Here is a 24,831-nt window from a genome sequence, read left to right on the forward strand (position 1 = left end):
TTTCATTCTCGTACCAAAGAGTCTTGAAGTTTCACCGATGTAAGATTTTGGGTAACCTAAGCATGGAATTTCATAAACACAATCTGATGTAGTTTTGATGTCCGGTTATCTTTGGGGTGAACTAGATGGTTTCTGAGCGTTTTATGTGGTTTGAAATTTGCTTGGTAACCGTGCTTCTTTAAAATTCTCTTTGACTTTTCCGAGAGACTCTGTTTGTACGGGAGACAATCCGCGGCTTTTGGTTTGCTACTGATCTTTGACTATTGGCTTGCTCGGTTTCGTAACAGATTTAGAAACTACTTCCTTCCGCACATCTATGATCAGTTACTAACAGCGCCACCTACGTCAGCTACCAACATGAAGCAATAGACGTCTAAGGTCAAAGCTGGTCATTCAATTCTATATTGGATTTGTTTTAGAACTATGCAGATAATGTTAATGGACAATCCTGATAAATCTATTTGCGGACCTGAGGTTCATTACTTCATGAACTTATTGGTTTATAAACTGTTTACAGATTCTGTTCCATCCACTGGCGAGATTCGTCCATCATAGGATCGTTTTGCTGAATTTGCTCAATGACATTGCTACCCACAAAGACAATTTTATCTTCGGCATCGATGATAATAATGCGATCTGGATGAGAGCTGTAGGTTATTGCGAAGTTGTTATCCATTGTGTCGAGAACGAGACGTACTTTGGAGTTGTCTGATGGGTTGGTTGTAAACGTGTTGTGAACGGAATCAATGTCTATCAGATCTCTGCGAATACAATAATATTTAATAAAATGAGCATTAAACGCATGACAGGGGGGATGGTACTAATTTACTGTTTTGTATTAGCCACAAACCTATAGAGAATATTGGTGGCTAGATCTCAACAAAGTGAGATATGTTATGAATAATTCACATCAACTCTTACTCGATCGGCCCATGTGATCGAGGTCACCACATAAAGGTGTCATAAGTTTACCGAATCATACCTGTTGAAGAGATTAAAAACGCCCTCTCTCACGGCCACGACGGTCGGACTTGGGGTCAACTACTATGATCCCGGCAAGCGGCAGTGATTGTTTTCCCAAGGAAGTCTTCTAATTTGATAAGGGAATCTATTTTTGCTAAAGTAATGTCGAAATTATGACTTAAGTGTCAACAATACGAAGGAAATGCATGACAGGTATAAGATACGCTCGTATGAAATATACAAGTAAGTATTTGGAGTCACAAAACATGTGACACCTCACGTGATCTTGCATTATGGCGTCGTATTTGTCTATGTAGCTCTATGTGTTTGTATTCATATCCTCGTGTAAAAAGAATACCAATCTTCACTATTCAGATAGAATAGTATTTAGCTCCTGGCATGAATTATTGATTTTATAAGTAGGTAAAGAAGATCACACAATATTGACTACGGTGTGAGAGTAAAGCACCAATGTACCAAAACGTCTGACTGAGGTCACACGGAGGTGGCAGTGACGTGGCCGGCATTCCCGGTGAGATCATGTGGGCAGCCTGGTGGTTTTAAGATTGGCGGCTGGTTTACATGTAGTTAATTGTCATTTGTATACTAGATCGTTATTCATCTTGGTCAATAAATGATGATAAATCGTGTTTTGTTGTACATCTATCTATTAGAATTCAATATTCTTTGATAGAATTCTATCATTCAGATGGGGTGATGCAGCAGAATTTGACACTACTAGATTTAGCTGGATTCCACCGGCCCGAGCTCGGCACTTTAGATGCTAAAGAGTCACATGCAAACTTGAAGTTTACACACAATAAATTGGTTACATCTATTTTGACCAGTTTTTACAACAGCTATTTAATTGCGCATTTAACCCAACCAGAAATGATGGTCTGACCCAACATAGAATTTGAGTCAAGCTCTGTCTGCAGACATTATTAGCGCCCTCAAGCAAGATCAAGACATCATTTTAATAACTATACGCTATTATTCTAATGCAATTGTGACATCCGGATTTCTATAAAATTCTTGCGCATGGTAAAGAATCGTTTTAAAAAGGAGCTTAATCGATCTATAGGATATAGCACGTGCCAAGATGGTCTGGTTAAATCTGAGGGTTTTGTTTGTTTGTTTGCTTGTTCGTTTGCTTTACACACGACATGTGGCAGAGGCTTTGTTGCTGCAGCATTTGTCGTTACGAATTCGACATCGGGCTGATGTCCAAAGTCGTTTGCGCCCAGAGTCGACAGCGCGCAGCGACCAAGGGTCAATATAGAAACACAACACAGAAAGAAACTCTCCACTTGCATAGACAATCATAAATCTTAACCTGCTCATGTTATGACAATTTGATTGACACAGTCGTATGTAGCATCTTGTTAACTCCAATTTGACTGCATTTGCTACCAAAAGCTCTAAATTGACAAAGATTGTCACCAGTTTTTTAAATTTGGTGCATTTTTAAAAGTTGGAATTCTAGACATTGCCAAGTCAAGTATTTCATACTAGTTCCAATCTTTTTTAATTTAGAACTTTTGGTAGCAAATGTGGCATCAAATGTTTTGTAATTTGGGGGGGGGGGGGGATTTTTGGAACTCTTTAGATGTGTACCTTGCAGCTTGGATCCTATCTTCAATTGTTTTATGTTGCGCCATGAAGCTAAACATTTCTCCAAAGTTCCATTTTTCCTTTGGATGGGCTTCCGCCTGGTAGACGCAGAGGAAGTTGGCCCTATCTTGGTAGTCGGCGAAAAGTTTCGCCATAGAACCACTCAAAACACAGGCCTGTTATACATTTATTTACGAAACAAATGCAAAAATCGAGTCAAAATATTTATACCACAGTTAAACATAAATAAAACACATATATTGAATATTATAAACTAAGATATGACATTTTAAAAAAGCGACCCTATTTTTCAGATTTTTAGGTCGGTTGATATTAATATTTTTTTTCTACCCCATGTAACAATATTTTTAATATTTTGATCGAACCAATGTCTTAAAGGAGTATTTCGTGATCCTAGCATCCTCTTTTTATGATATTTTTCAGTACATATCCACGAAAAAAGCATATTCCCAAAATTTCAGTTGATTCCGATATTGCGTTTGCGAGTTATGCATGTAATTTCGTTCTGGTGCACCAGAACGAAATTCAAATTTCATGATATCTTTGCTAAACGAATTAATCTGCAAGAAATATTTTGTACATAAACATTATGTAGCAGGTTTCCAGTGATATAAAAATCTCAACTTTTTTTGAGAAAAGTGGGGGGATGAGGCTGTGGATCACGAAATGCCCCTTTAAATAAAGATTAAATTTTTATATAAATTTGATTTTTTGGAATAAGTTAAGACAAACTTGAGAGATATGAACTCCTGAACAGCGCCATTCCGAATTTCAGCCGACATTCGCGCCTCCAGTTGCGGCCATGATATTGTTCCGAGAGCCTATGACCCATGTACGATTCGATTCGGAACATTTTCTGAACAGATTTGTAATGTTGAGCTTCTGAACAGATTTGTAATGTTGAGCTTCTGAACAGATTTGTAATGTTGAGCTTCTGAACAGATTTGTAATGTTGAGCTTCTGAACAGATTTGTAATGTTGAGCTCCTATTCTATCGTTTTTATCGAAACAACCACTCTGAAACAACCAAGAGTCATTCAAATTCGGTTCCCTCGGGACGCCGATATATTCCGCATAGGCGCTATTTTTTACCGGGACTATGTTACACCAAATGCGGAAGGATTTAGTGTAATTACCTGAAATGGGGGTCAGGAGAGAGACGAAGCAATGATCACCAATGGTTGGGATTGGCGAGTACGAAGTGTTGAGAGAGGAGTGATCTCTTTTGTTTCTGCTGACACCAAGGCAATATCTGGACGGACAGAACCAATTTCTGGCGGTTTCTTTACAATATCAGAAAACCTTACGATGTGATGGAGTTCGGCGACGACCTGTGCAAAATAAGAAACTTAACATTAACAATCACAAACTGCATCAACATACATGTAGCAGGCTCTAGCCAGGGCCACTCGGCTTCTTGTTTGCAACTAAATAAGCAAATATGACGTATAAAGATGACTGCTATTCATCTGTGTGTGTGAAAGTAATATTCTTTAGCAAACGAATTCATATTAAAAATGCTTTAAGAGTGTCCGAGTAATTTCGAAATTTGATTCATGTACGTTTTATTGCGTTTATCAGGATGGTATCAGGATTGTATTTACTTTGATCTTATCTAGCATTAGAAGCACAACATAACACGGTTGTTTGATGTATATAGAATTGGCTTCATTATTAAGCAAATGCAATCTATAGGTGGCGCTATTTATCCTAAATCATATTTCGTAAGGGGTAGGTAATCAATACTGCCATTAAAACAGATGGAATTATATAGGTGAAACAAGTAACAAAGAAATTTTATAAACATATTTCATCCAAAAATAATAGGAATTATTTGTATTAAAGCTTGAAAGAGTAATTTGCATTAACTAAATAGCGCCACCAATCTTGTCATAAAATATACATTTTATACCCGAAAAAGCTTTACAAAACGCTTTGAAAGTGAATAATGTTGTAAATAACGGGAAATTAAAGTTGAAAATTTAATTTCCCGTTAGCTGTTCAAGTCTAAAATTAGGAAGTACATGATATTTTGTTTGCAAAACTAATAAATGATCACATCAAACAACCGTGATATAATATATATCACACAAAATCTGTAAATGAGTGCATTCAAATTTACATTGAAACTCAAGACGTTTTAAAGCGTTGGCTTAGTTGGCTTACCTCTGGATCGTTCAGCCAGTGTCTCACCAACAAGAGTGTACTGAAGCCTTTCGTGTCTTTGACGTATTTACCCAGGCCACATTCCTCCATGACTTGCTTGTCTACCTGCTCATCGATAGTCTACACAAGATAAGGCAATAGAAACTAGTTAGTTCGATCTTTCGGTCGACCATCGATGTTTGGTCGATCCTTATTACTTATGATATCAACCCGGAAAATCAAATATTTTACTATTGCTAATTGTGATAAAAATAGTAATTTGTGCCTGTAGTGATATTGACCAATATAAATTAGCGTTAATTCTGATTAATTAGTTAATAGTTTATTAATAACAAGCATCAAAGTAGCATCAATGGCCGATCCAAGGATCGAACAAATTTGTTTCTGGTGCCTAAGAATACATAAATCCTATAATAATACTATAAATTATGTTGGTACTTTTAAATAGAAGTATAATTGAGGATATTATCCCAATTTGGTGGGGCTCTTCAAATGTGGACAACATTTCAACAATGAAAAGTAAATCGAGGAATATTTTGTTTTATTCAAACAAGATGCAATTTAAAGCCTTAATATAAGATTTTGGTTAAATTTTAATTCAAACTATTATTAGCAACAACTGTGAGGGAAGTTTTCTGGCAACTTTAAGACAATCAAATGAGGTAACATGAAAGAGAACTCACTTACTATCCATACAATTTCATACAATTTCAGTCACTCATTCAGGTAGCCCATTTAAAATTCATACTCCCTGTGTGGAAGAGTAAAGGAAGCCTTCGACAATCACAACATTGTGCCTTATATTAACAACTCATATTGACCATAAAAAGAATAAAAACAAACAATAGACAATTTTCGGCGCCATGGGCGCGGGAAGTTTGAATATCGCGTGTTGAGAACCGGCTGTTTTTATTCGTTTTTATGATCAACAGGTGTTCGTTTTCATAGAACCACGTGATTCATGCTTGATAATTATTTTTCTAACATATAAGGCACAATGTTGTGATTGCAGGAGACTTCATTTAAGGTCATTTCTTCCATAGGGGGTGTATGGAATAACCCAATTATAGACATCTTACCCAAAATTGGGAAAGGCCATCTTTTTCTGACGGGTCGTACTCTTCATAAAGCTGGTGTATGTCGGGATTCATGGCGATCTCCCTTTGTTTCTTTACAATATGAATTGCGAGTTGCTTATCGGAGGATACCATCTGGAACAACTGCTGCCAGTTAGGATCTGGCTGCATCTCCTGTCTCAAGGCGTCCATGTTCTCTGGTTTAATAAACAAATAGTATGAATGCAGCATTAAAATTCCAGTTTTCTTTGCAAATTAAAGAATGTTGTTATAAGGGTAATCCTGTGGTAATGGTATATTAGTTAAGGGCTAGTATCAACGTTAATAGTAGTATAATAGCCTTCTTAGACATACTTAATATTCATGAGGTGGGCGTGGCTAATAAGCATATCTGAACATTCATGAAATGCTAATTAGCATATCTGAATATTCATGTGGCTTATGAACGAGATGGGCGTGGTTAATTTGCATATTTAATATTCACGATGTGGGCGTGGCTAATCCGAATAGTCACGATATAGGCGTGGCTAATTAGCATGTTTTAATATTCATGAGATGGGCGTGGCGAATCCGAATATTCACGAGATGGGTGTGGCTAATGAATGGGATCGGGACAAATACATCGGGATCGGGACAAATACATCGGGATGGGGTGGCTTGAGACTATGCTATAGTCGATTTTTGATATTAAAATAAAAAAATATTTTATTAATTATGATGAACGCATTCAGTTAAGCTCGAAATTATACTGATGTTTATTACAAGTATTTAATAAATGGTCATAAAAAGTTTATATGAATAGTGACAGTAAAAGTATATGCTATTGAATGCAACATATCTTGGCATAATTATATATAATGAGGGTTTACTTCATGAACAATTCTGATTTTCGGATCTACCAGTTTATTGATAGCAAAATCCCGAGTAACAAATCGACCACGTACTTCGGATTTCGAGCAGGACTTTGCCTCGGGACGTTGTCCCTAACACACACAGTACTGTCAATCATACTCGCCATCTATTTATTATCATCCAATCTAACTACGGGAGGTACGTCCATGCACCGTATGTGCTAGCTTAACCTTCGCGCCTAAGAGCGCCGCAATTCCACAGATAGTTGTGTACGCTGTAGTTAGTAGAAATGGCACATGCACGGGGGATTTAATCATCATGAGATCTGGGCGACCAATCACAAGCCAGATCTATTCAAAGATACATTACATCATGGCTTATTTTAGTAGGCTAAAATTCCGACAGGCTTTCCATATATGCCCGTGTTAAGCATGAAAATCTATCAATTGTACACAAATTAATACAAATACGAGTTTTGTGCATAAATGTACTAGCCAGAGTATGCCCGGAGTAGGCACGAAGAAGTCTAAAGTTGTTTAAGAAGGTTTAAAAAAAATAAAAATATGAAATAAAATATTTTTAAAAAATTGCCTAAACTAAAACGTCGTATCCGTCGTTTTATGGAACGTATCGGTGTTAAACTCGGTATAGGCCGAATTATACACTACCAAACGGAGGAAATAATGAATGGGCGCGGTTGCGACGGATGTTGCATCTATGACGATCCATCGTGCGAGGAGGTTAACTATGACGCGATCGGAAAATTAGATAAATACGCGCATAATTTTTAAATCGCATCGACCTTTGGACCTCTCGACCCCCGCAGGTAGTTTGTAACTCGACCCTTAACGGATATACCGAGGTGGCCAACTTGCGACAGTTTGACCCTAAATCGAGACGAGACCTTCGCCTTCGGCCAGGTGCTGATGCACGTCGTACATGAAAATACGCCGGGTTCTACTCCAGAAAATTCTACTCGAAAACTACAAAATTATATGATTGCTATCAATGGTACTAAATAATAGTGGATTTGGATTTTAGTTTGTAAATCAACATACATACAAATTAAAATAAACATGTCATCAAACTGTGCTGGACCTTTTCCATACAGTTTGTATGGCTCCGTGTCCACCCCCCCCCCCCCCCCGTGTCCACACCCAGAGGTGGATTTAAGGAAAAGGGCACTGTCAGCAAAATAGTAAGGAATTCAAATCAGTGGTACAATAACTTTTTCACTACTATTCTACCCACTGCACTTTTAACTCATACGAAGTTATAAAGAACCTTGTAGAATAAAAATAAAAAACAACAACAACAATAACAACAAAAGGCAATGGCCATGCTTGTCGGCAACTGCTGACCTGTTGCAATATCAATATAATTTCACGAGTAAACACAATTTGTGGTCAGTTAGAAACAAGCAAGCCATGCATGAATTTATCTTATTCAGAATTTGCAATTATTGAGGCATAGGGGGCATAGATCACACGATGTCTATTCAACGTACCCGGTCAACATAGTAAACTAAATGGTTGATGGTTGATATACCAGATTGTTCAATATTGCACATAAATAATCATGGATTTTAGTTTGTTTATCAACATAAAAGGGAAAATAAGCATATCATCAAACTGGGCTGGATCCTTTCCATACAGCTTGTATGGCTCCGTGTCCCCATCCCCATGTCCACATTGCACATTGTTCAATTTTCTTTTGAAAATCTAAAAATAAATTCTGTCTTTAGTTTGATACTTTTCTTCAGGCATTACGAGTCTATTACGGCACTAACATCGAATTCGTCAATATGATACATTATACAATACTCTTCAACAATAAACCAAAGAACCATGTTTATTGTTTTCCATTATTACTATAATTCTTGGGTTTACATTAATACTTAGATGTTGAAAGATAATAAAACATCTGCAAGCCTTCGTATTTATTTTGTATAATAATAGATCGCTTTCGTGTTTGTCTTTTCACGCTACTTACTAAACTACGTTGATATCTGTTCCAACAATTCCAACAAGATTGTTCATGTAGAAAGAAGTGGAATGAAAAATGATCATTATAAGCCTAGCCTGAAAAAAAAATTGGCGAGTTACATCGTCTTCTTTGGAAAAAGGCGAAACCGTTACGGTACGTCATCACCTTCTGGATCTGTCCTTTGGAAGGGCGCCAGAATACTTTGCTAACAGGGCGTTTTTTTCTTAAATCTACTTTTGTATTTGTATCTGTCTCGTTATACGTACAATCACCGTCACTGGTTGTCGCATACGTGTGTGTGTGTGTGGGGGGGGGGGGGGAGGAGGGGTGGTGGTCATGTGCAAAGTCGCGAGTTTTAACCCACCGGGCGGTGTCACACCCCGTCACATATAACACGCACGTTGGCAAATGGAAAGTTTCCAGAACTTGTATTGGTTGTAAACACTGTGTTGAGCATGTTAAGCACAATCTACTTGCGGTTCGCAAACTATTTTCATATCATATGCATCACAGCCCTGTGACAAAGACATTTTCCCCTGAAAGTGCCCGTACGGAAGGTGCTACTATTATAAAGCATCCCCTCTTGAGTTTGGTGAACAATGAATGGCACAAAAATATTTAAACACGGATTTTTAATTCTCACTGCACGAATTTTTAATTTCAATGCACAAACGTGCCAGGAGGCACGTTAAAAATAGCCCCTGCCAGAACCTACCTGATTCTTTATGACCTAGGCATTAAACGTCCTACATCCATACACACGCCCAACAGGCACGTAAGCTATTCAAGAACACAAACGACTACAAGTCTGCAACGACACAGCAAGTTAATGGTACGCTATACACCACCCTACGCCATACGTAATGTTGCCTAACCCCATTTCCCTAAAATGAAATTTTCAAAAAAGGAAACTAGTTTGTGCGACCCCACACAGAGGAGCGACCTGAACCTACGCTGCACTTAAAGTATTCCACAGAGGGCATAAAAGTTTTAAAGACAATAAATAATTGAGTAACTTCCATTTGAAATACTCACACCAGTTGTAGAGAGATAATTATATCTACACTAAAAAAAAAAAAAAACCTATAATTTTTACAAGGTAATATCTTAAAATCATGTGCATCAAAATGAACCAAAATTACACACAGGATTACTTCAATACTCTACTCTAAACACATGTCAGTAACCAAGCAGTTGTCCAACTGATACAACAGCAAAATGCACTGACATGTAATAGCCTCCTGGACAGCATTCACAGCCCAATAATTGGCACCCAACCCAACACAAGGAATCTGTGAGAATGCGTATAAGATCCTTACACAGATGACATTTTCCATAGAGTCAGTTAAATAGTGTGAAAAGGGCTGATTTCTGCATTTCACGCTCTTTCTTCAAGAAACAGGTCTTGTTCTACACTATTCCACTTACTCACAGATTTCTTATGCTGTGTGTCCTTTATTGGGCTGTAAATGTGGTCCGGGAAGCTATTCCATGTCAGTGTATTTTGCTGTTAACTAATGGAGCTTGGATTACATTTCTGATCATTTATTTCAAAAATTGAGGGTGAACAATTCAAGCATGTATTGGTCGTAAAAAGTAAACATATTAAACTTAATGGTTGATCTACGTGTCAACCATTCTTTAATCTTTTTATTGAAAATATGAAAATAAATTATATATTTTTGATACTTTCATTCAGGCATTACGACACTAACATATCGAATTCGTGAATGATATATTATATACTGCTGATCAACAATGACCTTAGTTAGACAAGAATTATATATCATTGGGCTATTCCAGTTAAAATCCACACTACCCCTGTGGCAGATTTTGGAAATATCTTCCACTGGGGGAGTATGTTTTTCAAATGTAATTGGTCAAGGTTAATCACTTTGAAACCCCTCAGTTACAGTTTTAACCCCTCTCCCCGTATTTTCGTGATCGTCGGGCGGTGTCACACCCCCTTCCCATATAACACGCACGTTGGCAAATTGAAAGTTTCTAGAACTTGTGTTGGTTGTAAACACTGTCTTGAGCAAGAAATGTTTTTATATCATATGCATCAGGCCCTGTGACAATGACATTTTTCCCTAAAAGTGTCCGTACGAACGGTCCCAGCAAACACAAAACGTTTTCGACATCATTCGCAAAAGGTTATAAAATGTTGTCAGAAAACATTTAAATGTCGGGTTATATAAAGGGTATTCTAAGGGTATAAAACGTTTTCATAACATTGAAAAACATTGATAATCTACTGCCCAGCAAACAAAAAATGCTTTACAGAAAACGTTTAAATGTCGGGTTATATAAAGGGTATAAAAACGTTTTAATAACATTCCAAAAACATTTTTGAAAACCTGATACAAATCATTCTAAACAGAATGTTATTTTTGGGTTGAAAAAATATTTTGTGAAAAATGTTTGCACAAAATATTTGCAATAACGTTTTAAATACGTTTTTATGACCTTTATATAACCCGACATTTAAATGTTATTAAAACGTTTTGAAGAAAACATTTTAAGAACATTTCTGTGTTTGCTGGGGAAAATATTTTAACATAATGTAATATAATGATATAATTGTTGACAAAATATTTGGCAAAAATGTTTGCAAAAATAGTTTACAATAACATTTTTGAAAACATTTTAGAAATATTGTTATAGTGTGTTTTCATACAAAACGTTTTAAAACGTTTTCATGACCTTTATATAACCCGACATTTTAATGTTATTAAAACGTTTTTACCTAAACCAAAAGCCAAAATATAACTTATTTGAAACGTTTTTAGCTGGGGTGCTACTATTACTAAGCATCTCTATCATGTCTATTGAGTTTGTTGGACATGTTGAATGGCACAAAAATATTTTAAACACGGATTTTTAATTCTCATCACTGCACGAAATTTTAATCTCAATGCACAAACGTGCCTGGCATGCCAGGAGGCACGTTAAAATAGCCCCTGCCAGAACCTACCTGATTCTTTATGCCCTAGGCATTAAAGGTCCTATATCCAAGCAAATGCCCAACAGGCACGTAGGTTATTCAAGACACCGCACGAACGACTACCAGTCTGTAATGATACAGCCCCGGGGACACAGCAAGTTAATGTTACGCTATACACCACCATGAACGAGAGAATAGCGCAATGGACTTTTGACTTGGCACAGCGACCTGAGGACAGTGACGTCATACTTGAACAAATTATATAAAATACGCGATTTGCGTAACCTATATTGCTGGTGGCAGCAGCATTTTTTGTGTAATTATCATATTCATGAATCTGACATTATTTTAACATAAGTCTTCATAGGACTACGCATATTCTTATGAGAGGGCAGCAGCATTTTTAGCATTTTTGTGTAATGGCGATGCCCAGGGATTAATTATTAGAAACGGGCACAGTCATGACATTTAATTTTTAAGGTACAAGTACAATGGTTATAATTATAAAAGAAAGAATATAAGAAACAAGGGGTTTTATAATAAAACTGGGGATCTCCGGTTTTATTCGCCAATTCCCAATTAATTGAGTTCCAAAAGTTGCTAATAAGTGGTTTTCTTTTATTTTACCTAATTATTTCGACTTACAATGAATGATCAGAAAACATCCTTGACAGTTGTTACTAATATCGTGTAATAAATTTTGGCAAAGAATAACAGAATTAAAATTTGACCGCAATCATTATGGCTTTAGCTGGCAACAGACCAGATTTGAGGGCTCACAAACATGGAGGGAACAAAGGAGATGATGACAGGGGCGTAGCCAGCTTTCTTGGTGGGGGGCAAAATGAAATTTCAGGGGCACAGACGAAAAAATTGCAGTTGCATCATACAATACATGGAGACTGTATGTCTTCGAGCTTCTCGAAAAGGTCTGATGATGCGCGCGCGCAGCGCAAAAAATGGTATTTTACACTATTTTCGCCCATTATCCGGCTGAAAAGGGATTTATTCTTAATAATGTGCGCACGTATCGCGGAAAAAGTTTGTGTTTTACACTATTTTGGCCCTGAATTTTTCTAGAAAAGGGGCTGCTTGTCCTTTTCTTTTCCTTTGCCCTCCTGATTTTTTTCTTTCATTTTTTGTCAGAGGGGCACTTTTTCTTTCATTTTTTGTCAGGGGGCCCCACCGCTGGCTACGCTACTGGATGATGACAAGGGTATGAGAACATTTGGTGACAACAAAAAATAACTAATGAAGCTTGGATTACATTTCTGATCATTTATTTCAAAAATTGAGGATGAACAATTGTAGCATGTACTTTTCTAGTGTTTCTAGAATTTAGCAGGAGGGAACTAGGGAATTTATATCTGGTGGCAAATTATCATCACAACATGAAAGTTGTTTTACTGGTAAGAGATATATATTTACTTTAGACGATTTATTATGACGTATCTATAATGAAAGCGACCATGGGAGAGTTTTTATCAAACCATTCAATCATCCTCTGGATGTTTAATGAATTGTTGTCATTAATTCTTCAATTAGATCGGATGCATTAAAAATATGTTCCATAATTTCGTCACATTAAAGACATCATAGGCTGGAGAAAGTCAGTCTATAAATTATATTGCAGCACATGGACAACATTGTTATCGTAAAATAATGATGAATATATAGTGTTTCTAGAATTTAGCAGTAGCCATACATTAGCTAGGGAATTTATCTAAACTTAGGGAATTTATATGTGGTGACGTAATTATCATCACAACATGAAAGTTCCTATTTCCTGGTTCGATATATTTATTTAAAACTATTATGACGTATCTATAATGAAAGCGATCATGGGAGAGTTTTTATCAAACCATTCAATCATCCTCTGGATGTTTGATGAGTGGTTGTCATTAATTCTTCCACTAGATCGGATGCATTATAGGTATGTTCCATAATTTCGTCACATTACCTTTGAAAGACTGTGAAAATTAGTAAGTCTATGAAAATATATTGCAATACGACAAATCACTGCGATTATTTCCCCTTTTACCAGAATAAACAGGATGTCTCAATAAAAATATGTGGCTTTGGGGACATAAGTTATAATATCGGTAGTACAATTAAAACTTTCTTAAAGATTCAAAAACCATGAAGTCCGTTCACTCCGTTCACTCATCACTGAGATAATTGAGGAACTACAAATTATCTCATTTTTGGACCTTTCCAATGGGACAACAACAGTTTTATACTAAACTACAATGCAGCACATTATTGTTAATGTGTATTGCCACATTGGAATGGTCCAAAAATGTGTCTATTTTGTACAATCTAAATTGTCTCAGTAACGCGTGAACGGATTTGGATAATTTTTGCACCATTGCTAAGCATACACTTCATGGTGTTTGAATCTTTAAAAAATATTCTAATTTTACTGCCGTTATTTTATGTTATGCACCCCTCTTCACGAGGCCTATTTTTTTTCTATATACTGCATGCAAGTACCTGAATATAATTATAAGTACTTTCCTAACAGGAATACTATTGAAACCCTGAGGTTCATTACTTGATGAACTTATTGGCTTATAAACCGTTTACAGATTCTCTTCCATCCACTGGCGAGCCTCGTCCATCATAGGATCGTTTCGCTGATTTTGCGCAATGATATTGCTACCCACAAATACAATTTTATCTTCGGCATCGATGATAATAATGCGATCTGGATGAGAGCTGTAGGTTATTGCAAAGTTGTTATCCATTGTGTCCAGTACGAGACGTACTTTGGTGTTGTCTGATGGGTTGGTTGTAAACGTGTTATGAACGGAATCAATGTCTATTAGATCTCTGCGAAGGCAACCAAAATGAGTATTAAAAGGAGCTTGATCGATCTATATATAGATCATAGCACGTGCTAAAATGGTGAGGTTTAATCTGAAGTTTTTTGTTTGCTTCACACGCGACAGGTTGCAGAGGCTTTGTTGCTGCAACATTTGTTACGAATTCGACATCGGGCTGACGTCTATATCGTTTGCCCCAGAGTCGACAGCGCGCAGCGTCCAAGGGTCAGTATGCAAAAGCATTGGTCTAGTAATGTAATGATAATTTCATTGACACAATCGTATGCAGAATCTTGTTAGCTCCAATTTGCTACTGCAAAATGCTACTAAAAGCTCTAAATTGGTACCAGTTTATGAAATTTGGTGCATTTTCAAAGGTTGCAACGATCACGCAGTTGGGATTCTAGGCATTACCAAGCTCGCTTGCCCATAACAAGCTCCATGTCGACTATCACAAGTGCCCGGCTTATTCAATTGTTAACATACCAATTTGAAAGCGCTCTTTAGCAAAGTCATAGTTTCTATTGAGATTACAACCGCATGACAAAACAGGCGAAAATAGTAGCTTTTTGCACAAGATTTGCAATTTGAAGAGAATTGACCATTGTTCATAAGGTGGAAACTGTACGTAAATGGATTATAAGAGAAACCTTTCCATATGTTTCAAACACATGGATTGTTACCATGTTACAACGCTTGAATGCTCTATACCTGAGCATGATGTGATCGATATTACCTAGCGGGCCTTTCGGGATATGGCATGTCCACGCTCTGCTATTCAATACATCTGTACGTGCTCCTTTTTTTAATTTGCAACTTTTACAAATGCGCCAAATTTCATACTCGTGTCAATCTTTGTTAATTTAGAGCTTAGCAAATGTGGTATCAAATTCGAGCTAACGAGATGCTTAGTGTAGTCAAAAACCTCAATTCCGTGACCATTCTCTGGCTAGTAAGGTTTGACGATTGATTTGACTTCTATGGATTATTGAGAAAAAAATTAGCCCCCATGTCCCTCGCGAAAATCCCGGCATTTTTCGCTTGAAGCCAAAATCCAAAATGGCCGCCGCCACCATTTTGAAAAATTTAGTTTTGAACCAGAGGACCTAAAATCGTGTACAAAGACACTTTTTTTGGATAAATCGACCGCAAAGATGTCAAATCTGACATTACTTTGGTGCGGGGCTGGAATACCTTTCAACCTCCCCTTATAATCCTAGGTGAAGTTTAAAAAAGTTTTTTTGTTCAATTTTCAGCCCCACCCATGTTAAAAATCTTCCTAAGCCAATGAATTAGCCGTGTACATCCACATTGAGGTACTGAAGTTGACCTAGCCTACATGAACGGATCGTATATGACGCGTGAACACTATTTTTGTGTCACTCGAGATTTTGGCACAAAACTTGAGTTTAGGGTCCGGTATGGTCTTTTGACATGTATCTTGACTGGTCGATACGTTATGGTTATATGAAGTCTGAATAAGGCAAATAAAAGATGATTTACAAAAATTAATTATTACCTTGCAGCTTGGATCCGATCTTCAATTGTTTTATGTTGCTTCATGAAGCAAAACCTTTCTCCAAAGTTCCATTTTTCCTTGGGATGGGCTTCCGCCTGGTAGACGCAGAGGAAGTTGGCCCTATCTTGGTAGTCGGCGAAAAGTTTGGCCAATGAACCACTCAAGACACAGGCCTGTTATACAGAATGACCGAAATGACAAACAAATTACAGACTATATAGAATATAGCAATTATACCTGTATATGAAATCGCATAAGACAGTCCTAAACAAATGAAGATATGTCATAATTTTAGCTCGTATTTAAGACTTCATTCGTTAAAATCGGTCAAGAAATAAAGCCACAATGATCCAAAACCCGAGGAAGAAGCAAATTCAAAAGTTGCAGGTTTGCTCCATTGCATGCCCTATTGATTTGTACACAAATGGTACCCTAATTATTTGGCTTACTGTAGAATATAGTGTTTGATCCCTGGATGTCCCATGTCTTGGATGTATGTTCATTATAAAGCACCCCTATAATATCAGCATTTTAATGTAAAATTGCTATAGAGACTACAATTTTGAAAATAGAATGACACAAGTATGCTGCATATTTTTGGGTTTGATATTTATATGTCTATCAAGATAATTTCTTTAGCCACCAGATAAACTTTGTTTCAATAACATCGATGATATACAAGTGATGATATGGTCAATTATGTAACCTAGTCTTAAAACCGCTTGGGCCACTTTGGTCTAAGTGTTACAAAAGTGACTGAATAGAGTTGAACCATGGACCAGTTGGGCGGTGCTCTTATATGATTGGTAATTTTAAACAATGGGGTATTCGAAGTGGTAGAAATGATTACATAATAGAATATCTCCTTGAGTTTTTGAAAGTCACAACTAAGCACTGACATAACAACCTCATTTACTAGAAATCGTGGCTGCAGCTCAACACCTTCAACCCAAATTCACGTTGAAAGAACGTATTTTCATGGTTGTGACATTCAGTAGCACATGGAGTCAAGCCGGGAGTCAAGCAGAAACCATAAGATTGTTTATAGCTCATTTTCCAAACTCACGTCTTCCATCAAGGCATACAATTACATATTTGTATGAGAAGTATGTATATAGAATTTGTTAACAGAAATGCTTCCTATAGTGGTCGCCCTAGAACAGCTAGAAGCCCAGCTGAACTCAATTTCAAATTTATTTTGTTTTGTACTTTGGATGCAAAAACTGTTCTCAGTTTTACCAATGATATCTCAGAGATATGAGAAATTACTCTATTTATAAGATAATTTGAAAGAAATGTCATGATTTCATTTATAGATTTTAAAAAAATATCATTATTATTATTAAGTTCATGTTAATTATATAAAGAAACACGTTTAATGCCCGATAAGCATATCTACGCGGTTCAAACTTGATATACGCAAACATGGCAAAAGTGGCCCAACACGTTTTCTAGACGATTTGATTAATCGGACATAACTTTTGAACCCAACCTAGTAAAGAAACCAACTAAACGATTTCTTTTAGTCAAGATATTACTGATTCTATTGCACATATCATTTGTGCCGTAACTCTTTTAGTTTTTTCCTGAGAAGTCAAAATGCAATTGTACAAAGTTTATTGTTACACCCTGTATATGCTGAAGCAATATAAAACCTCGAAATAAATTAATTATGGCTCAGTTTTAGGGCTCGAAAGGTTATAGGATTACCCGTAGGATTGCGATCATGATAAAGGGTTATGATTAATTTACAGAGATTTTTATGTGAAGATTAGATTAGGGTTGGGATAAGATCTTGGGGCTGACAGTGGCCACTTTTCTAAAATTATTCCAATTGTTTTGTGTATTTTTCCAAAGGCAGTAGCTTTCTATATTATGGCGAGGGTTCAGATTTCGTCTTTTTTGGGCACTGGTGCCGGTACCATTCTGTCTACTCGATTACCAAAATCTGGTACATTACTACCTAGATTTCGTTCCTCAAACAATGAAACACTTGAGGACCCAACCCAACCTCCTGAACTCGACTCCTGGACCTCGAGATTACAAAAGTCTGTACAGCCTCTGCACGGACGTAAAGTCCTCAATCTCACCTGAAATGGGGGTCAGGAGAGAGAGACGAAGCAATGATCACCAATGGTTGGGATTGGCGAGTACGAAGTGCTGAGAGAGGAATAATCTCTTTTGTTTCTGCTGACACCAGGTCAATATCTGGACGGGCAGAACCAATTTCTGGCGGTTTCTTCATAATTTCAGAAACCCTTACGACATGATTGAGTTCGCCGACAACCTGTGCAAAATGAAAATAAGAAACATGACAAACTCCGCATATACCGTATATCAGCATGATCAGGATCTAGCCTGAGTCACTCGGCCCGTTGAAATGACGGCCGTTCATCTGTGACAGTGCGTATGAAAGTAATCATGGTTACATTCTTTAGCATCGAAATATTCTTCTATATCATTTTAGTTTGTTTAGTTGGACCTTCGGAAATCAACTGATGCACACCGACATCGCCTGGCTAATAATTATTTGGTGCAGCAGAGACACTAAATGAATACACGGGATCGATACACGTGAATTGCTATGCACGATTTTGATATCAGACGGAAATCTTCGGATACCGGGTTAGAAAATGATGAATATCTCCCGTAAATGATTTCGTCTCAAGAAACCAGATCTGGTCTCATACACTTGAAAATACGTGTTGAACAGATATGATAGTCGTTAGTTTGTGCTTTGAGAAATAGCCGTGAGTCTTGAGTCCTAATTTTATATTACGTTGGTCCTGGACTACAGCGCGCAGGCTATAATCTGCACTCACTGCAGTGTAGGCAGTATGACCATTGACCGCAATGTCGTATACAAGCTTACTCACACAGCGAGAAATCAATTACCCCGGCTATTGTCAGTAGCCTTAGTCAGGTCACTTGGCTAATTATATGCGTCTCATAAGGTCGGAATAAAATGACCTTTCGTGGCTGTGGATTCAACCTACCATGGCGATTTCTACCATGGAGATATCGGGGCGATGACACTGTGTGATGTTGATGTTTACGAAAATAAGATTTATTAACAAATTCAAATGAGTCATATTATAATTTTATACAAGGTTCCAATTTCAAACTTCCTCAGATTTGGTTAAAAAACACACCATAGTATTCCTCTGGTCATTACGATTCAGAAAAAAATATATAGCTTGACCTATCTGCGATGTATGGTTCTCGAGTTATGTACAAAAAGGTCAAAAGTCACATGCTGGGGCTAACAGGGTCCAAAACCTAAAATTGCTTAGATTTTCATAAACATGATCTCAAATTGTTCGTCTTCCGCAAACTAAGAATGTTTTAACCATGTTAACAGTGTCTGAGTAATTTTGAAATTTGAACCCTGTCTGGAGTGGAATGGATATGCCAAGCTTCCATGAACTTCCTTTCAGACCACTTGGTGTTCATGTCCAAAATCTTGGTATTGTCCCAGTCAATGTTGTGTTGGTTTTGCCACACTTGCTCAGCGACTGCTGATTTTTGTGTGTTGCCAGAGTCAGTGTCTCTTTGGTATTCACTAGTTCTCTTCATCAAAGTTCTGTCAGTTTCACCAATGTAATCTTGATCCACAACATGCTCACCCACCAGGGCACAGTTCTTTAACCCCAATACATGTGCACATTCATTGAATGACCTTTGAAAATTTGGGTACCAAAACTCATACTCTGAAACTTGAGGTCAAATTGTGCACTATGATCGGTTAATTGAGGTTATTAAACCATGTCATTGGGATGAGGCCATTGTGGTCCATAGTGAACGTTGGCATAATTACCTCTGGATCGTGCCTCCAGTTTCCCATCAATAGATTGAGTGTATTAAAGCCTTTGATGTCTTTGACGTATTTACCCAGACCACATTCCTCCAGAGCCTGTTTATGTACCTTCTCATTGATAGTCTACACAAGATAAGAGTACATAAATCTTATAATAATACTTATATGTTGGTCTATTTAAATAAAAGTGTATAGGATATGGTCCCAAGTGAGTGAATTTGATCTTCAAATGTGGGTAACATTTCAACCAGTCTTCGAATTAATTTTGTTACCTTGGTGTGCACTTTTGTAATTTTATGACGCAGAGCAATTTGAAGTGCACTCTCATACTAACAACACATAAAATCATTATAATGTGGCATCGCACTTTTGCACAATTTCTTTCGTCAACATTTTTTTTAAATTGGTAACTACTATAACATTAACAATAGGCCTATTGTATAACAACAACAGCACAACTTGGTAACACAATAATCTTTTATGTGACTCTTGTAATTTGCCAACAAATGGTTTTGACGACAACAGTCAATTTTTGCCGATAAAATTTGATGGGGGAGGGGGTGTCACACCCCACGTACCCCCACCCCTCAAGCGGCGGACCTGCATGTCTTCCATCGGTGGTGTATGGATTTCAAGTGGAACAGCCCAATAGACATCTTACCCAAAACTTGGAAAGGCCATCTTTTTGTGACGGGTCGTACTCATAATGCTGGTGTGTGTCAGGATTCATGGCGATCTCCCTTTGTTTCTTTGCAATCCGAATTGCTAGCTGCTTATCGGAAGATACCATCTGGAACAACTGTTGCCAGTTAGGATCCTGCTTCAAGGCGTCCATTTACTCTGGATTAAAAAAAACCCGGTATGAATGCAGCAATGAAAATTGCAGCAATGAAAATTTCAGTTTCAGAAATGAAAAAATTAAGATCTGAGCGTAAGAAGACCGTAAGTCCACTTGGCCCCTCAACATGTATACACTAAAGTTGCGTATAGTTTCGTAATATTTTGAACATGTTCAGGGGCTAAAACAAATCTATCACAACCGTTCATGATGTTTACACCCTGGAACATGTAAAAACATTCTTAAACACTTGAGAACGTTCCTGCAATCTTATTGGTTCTTACCTAGCTTTACCCGTGTGATATGGCACGATATCACACGGTACAGCATGTGCGTCGACGCGATACGCGTACTCGCTATTTGGACCAATCGGAGGAGCACAACAACAACGGGACTAATCGATTTTAAGCCCTAGGTAATTCCTTGCAAAATGTAGGATTTAATTTAATTAAAATTTGTATGATATTTTTATTTGAATTGAAGTGTTTAAGAATGAGAATAAAGGTATTGTTTTAACCGCTGTCGTGCATCTATCGTCTCATAATAACACCGGCGACATCATTATTTTTGGCGTAAAACAACTCGGCTTCGCCTCGTTGTTTTACTTAAAATAATGATGTCGCCCGTGTTATATGAGACGATAGATGCACTCCAGGGGCTAAAAACAATACCTTGAGTCCCTCTCATGTATCAAGTTGATTAAAACAAATTGAATCATATCTAATGTTGGATTGTTAGGAATTCCTTGTTCTATAGAATGTTCATCGTATTGCACCATTATGAAAATCCCCGAGCTTGTAAAGTGAATATGACACCATTTCGGGGAAAAAGCCAGGCAGTGTTGTAATGTAAAAGGTTAAGGGTATTAATTATTTTAAACTGTTGTGATTTGGTAGTTCACAGCATCTTACGAATGGTAGTGAGCTTTGGCAAAAAATGCATTGCTCAATTCATAGCGAGTGTGCAGACGAATGAAAATAGCACAGATATACTTTTATAGGTGCTGCGGTTCTTTAGTTACGTTGTAAAGAGGGCTGAAACAACAACGCTTTTGTAAAACGTACATAACTCATTTACAACAATAAATTAAGCAAGTTTGTAAAGTATACGATTTGTAGAATGAACTTTTGCAAAACATCAAGGTGTTGTTTTTCAATAATATATTGATCTAGATAATGAAAATCAATTTTTAGGTTGCTTCGACCAACAATACCTCGTCTACCCTTAATGTTTATAATTATTCTTGGGAATTCCCAGATCACATCATATGTTGTGAAAGTAGTAGTTGGCTATCAATATAATGGGGTTTTTCTGTGTTTGATATAATAGCAAATGTAAACACAATTCTTCACAGATACAGTGTTGTTGTGGGCTAGTAATAGTGTGCTTACAGTCCATATACCTTCAAAGAAAGGTGACTGCGAACGAGACATATTTTATGTAGTCAATGTATTACTATCCAGTAATATCAGAGAAGATCTAGAATACGTCACAAGTGCGTACCTCTTCCAGGAAAGGAATATATATTCTTCTGTTGACTTGCTGAAGTCTGGGTTTTTTTTCTTTTAAGGTGTTTTTGGCCTCGATGGAAATATTAGTCAAACACGTATGCAATGGTCATAACACAGTACGTATATGGCGTGCGAGACGGTTTTACACACACATAAAAGGGTCGTACCGTAGAATGACCGACGGAGTAACACGCATTGGCAAAGTATTGACTCACTAAAGTTGTATGATTTATATTGTAGGCCTCATATCAGTTGTGTTTTCATGCTGGGCACACATTGATATATCAGATTGCTGGAATGACATGATATATATATATACATGTAGTCCAATTTGCGGGGGAAACAATAACAATATGATTTCACGAGTAAATACAATTTGTTGTTGATCAGAAGCAAGCAAACCATCCATGAATTTATTTCATTCAGTGCATAGATTTTGCTAGAACTTGCCATTATTATTGAGGCGTGTCACACGATGGCTATTCAACATACCCGGTCAACATATTAAACTTAATGGTTGATATATATATACGTGTCAATCATTGTTCAATCTTCTTTTGAAAATCTAACATATCGAGTTCGTCAATGATATAGTATATACTGCTGATCAACCTTGCACTTAGTTTGACAAGAATTATATACCTTTGGGCTATTCCAGTTAAAATCCACACTACCCCTGTGGCAGATTTTGGAAATATCTTCCACTGGGGGAGTATGTTTTTCAAATGTAATTGGTCACGGTTATTCACTTTGAAACCCATACACCCCATGGCTTTTCCTATATCTTCCACAACTGGAATGAGTATTTCAAATGGAAGTTATCCAATTGTCTATTCTATTCAAAACTCATCCTCCATCTGTGGAAGACTTTAGCTAAATCTTCCACAGGGGTAGTGTGGATTTTAAATGGAATAGCACATTGTTACTATGATAGGTTTAGATTTATTCTTGATGTTGTATACTTGATCGCGTGTTTGTCTTTTCACGCTATTTACTAAAGTACGTTGATATCTGTTCCAACAATTTCATCAAGTTTGTACAAGTAGACAGAAGTGGTATGGAAAATGAACATTATCGGCCTAACCTGAACAAAATTTGCGAGTTTCAATCACCTTTTGAAATCCTGGATATGTCCCCTGGAGGGACCGCAAGCTACTTTGCTGACATTGCCTTTTCCCCTTGAATCTACTTCTGGGTATGTTGCCTAATCATGAGCTCTTTGTTGATTTCTTACAATAAAAAACCCGGATGCACCCTCCATTGCCATCCATAAATTTTTGGGTCAATAGGCTCAATTTATCAACAACTAAATTTGGTTAGAGCGCTGCAGTCGCACTGTAAGCGAGTCGAGAGGTCTAGGGTCAAGTCCCCGCGCAGGCAGGTATGTCTGGGGATCTGCATATGCATGTTATGTTTCCATTTGTAATTTCATGTTTTATTATGCTAGCGTGTGATGCGTAATTCTTCTTTCCCCTGTAACTTAAGGGGGTACTACACCCCTGCCTAATTTTGTGCCTATTTTTGCATTTTTCTCACAAATTTATAGCGCATTGGTGACAAGTAAGATATGTATATTATAGGGGCAAGGACTACAACTACTGCACTGGAAATTTTATTTCAGCACAAACAACAGTTGTGGAGTTAGAGTCAAAAATGAGGGAAAACCAATATTTGATCAATAAATCAATAACTACTTGTCTTGCGTTGGTGAATTTTCAGTCTAGTATTTGTAATCCTTGCCCCTATAATAAACATATCTTACGTGTCACCAATGTGCTATAAGTTGTGAGAAAAATGCAAAAATAGGCAAAAAATTGGCCAGGGGTGTAGTACCCCCTTAACGTGGTTCAATTGTACCGTGCATATTTAACCCCTCTCCCTCTCGCTCCCCGTTTTCTTGCGATCGCCGGCCTGTGTCACACCCCCTTCCCATATAACACGCACGTTGCAAATGGAAAGTTTCCAGAACTTGTGTTGGTTGTAAACACTGTCTTCAGCAAGAACAATTTTCATATCATTATGCACCAGGCGCTGTGACAATGACACCTTTCCCTAAAAGTGCCCGCTACGGAAGGTGATACTATATTATTAAGTAACTCTTTTTCATGAGTTTGTTAGACATGTTGAAAGGCAAAGAAATATTTTAAGCACGGATTTTTAATACTCACTGCACGAAATTTTAATCTCAATGCACAAACGTGCCTGGCATGCCAGGAGGCACGTTAAAATAGCCCCTGTCAGAACATACCTGATTCTTTACGCCCTAGGCATTAAAGGTCCTATATCCATGCAAATGCCCAACAGGCAAGTAAAATATTCAAGAACACCGCACGAACGACGGCTACTAGTCTGTAATGACACAGCAAGTTGATGTTACGCTATATACAACACCATGAACGAGAGAATAGAGCGGGGAATAGAGCATATAGTGCAATGGACTTTTGACTCAAGTTGGCACAGCGATCTGAAGACAGTGACGTCATACTTGCAACAGAGGTCAAAATGTATGTTTACGTACCCTATACTGCTAGTGGTAGCAGCATTTTAATGTAATTAGTATACATATATATTTATGATACTACCATGACGTTATTTTAACATAAGTCTTCCTATTAGGACTACACATATTCTTACGTGAGGGCAGCAGCATTTCTTTAATAGCGACGCCCAGGGATTAATCATTACAAACGGGCACA

The 24,831-nt window shown here is 37.3% G+C and overlaps 2 protein-coding genes across 3 annotated transcripts; both read right to left on the reverse strand.

Moving 5' to 3' along the window:
• Window positions 1–511: 511 nt before the first annotated feature.
• On the reverse strand, window positions 512–2,732 carry LOC140172628 (type I iodothyronine deiodinase-like). The gene is made up of 2 exons (XM_072195764.1): window positions 2,581–2,732; window positions 512–761 (listed from the first exon to the last, which is right to left on the reverse strand). Exons 1-2 carry the CDS (start codon window positions 2,730–2,732, stop codon window positions 512–514), a joined length of 402 nt encoding a protein of 133 aa, XP_072051865.1.
• LOC140136591 (uncharacterized) lies at window positions 549–24,533 on the reverse strand. 2 transcript variants are annotated; one of them, XM_072158276.1, is made up of 6 exons: window positions 24,384–24,533; window positions 20,448–20,626; window positions 19,787–19,909; window positions 18,060–18,256; window positions 15,970–16,142; window positions 549–761 (listed from the first exon to the last, which is right to left on the reverse strand). In XM_072158276.1, the coding sequence occupies exons 2-5, from the start codon at window positions 20,619–20,621 to the stop codon at window positions 16,130–16,132; spliced, it is 507 nt and encodes a 168-aa protein (XP_072014377.1). In that variant the 5' UTR covers window positions 20,622–20,626; window positions 24,384–24,533; the 3' UTR covers window positions 549–761; window positions 15,970–16,129. The 2 variants fall into 2 exon arrangements, with proteins under 2 accessions (XP_072014377.1, XP_072014376.1); XM_072158275.1 differs by lacking the exon at window positions 549–761 and adding an exon at window positions 13,662–14,457.
• Between the last annotated feature and the right edge of the window lie 298 nt (window positions 24,534–24,831).

This window comes from Amphiura filiformis, chromosome 16 (assembly GCF_039555335.1).
Source record: "Amphiura filiformis chromosome 16, Afil_fr2py, whole genome shotgun sequence".
Classification (NCBI taxonomy): domain Eukaryota; kingdom Metazoa; phylum Echinodermata; class Ophiuroidea; order Amphilepidida; family Amphiuridae; genus Amphiura; species Amphiura filiformis.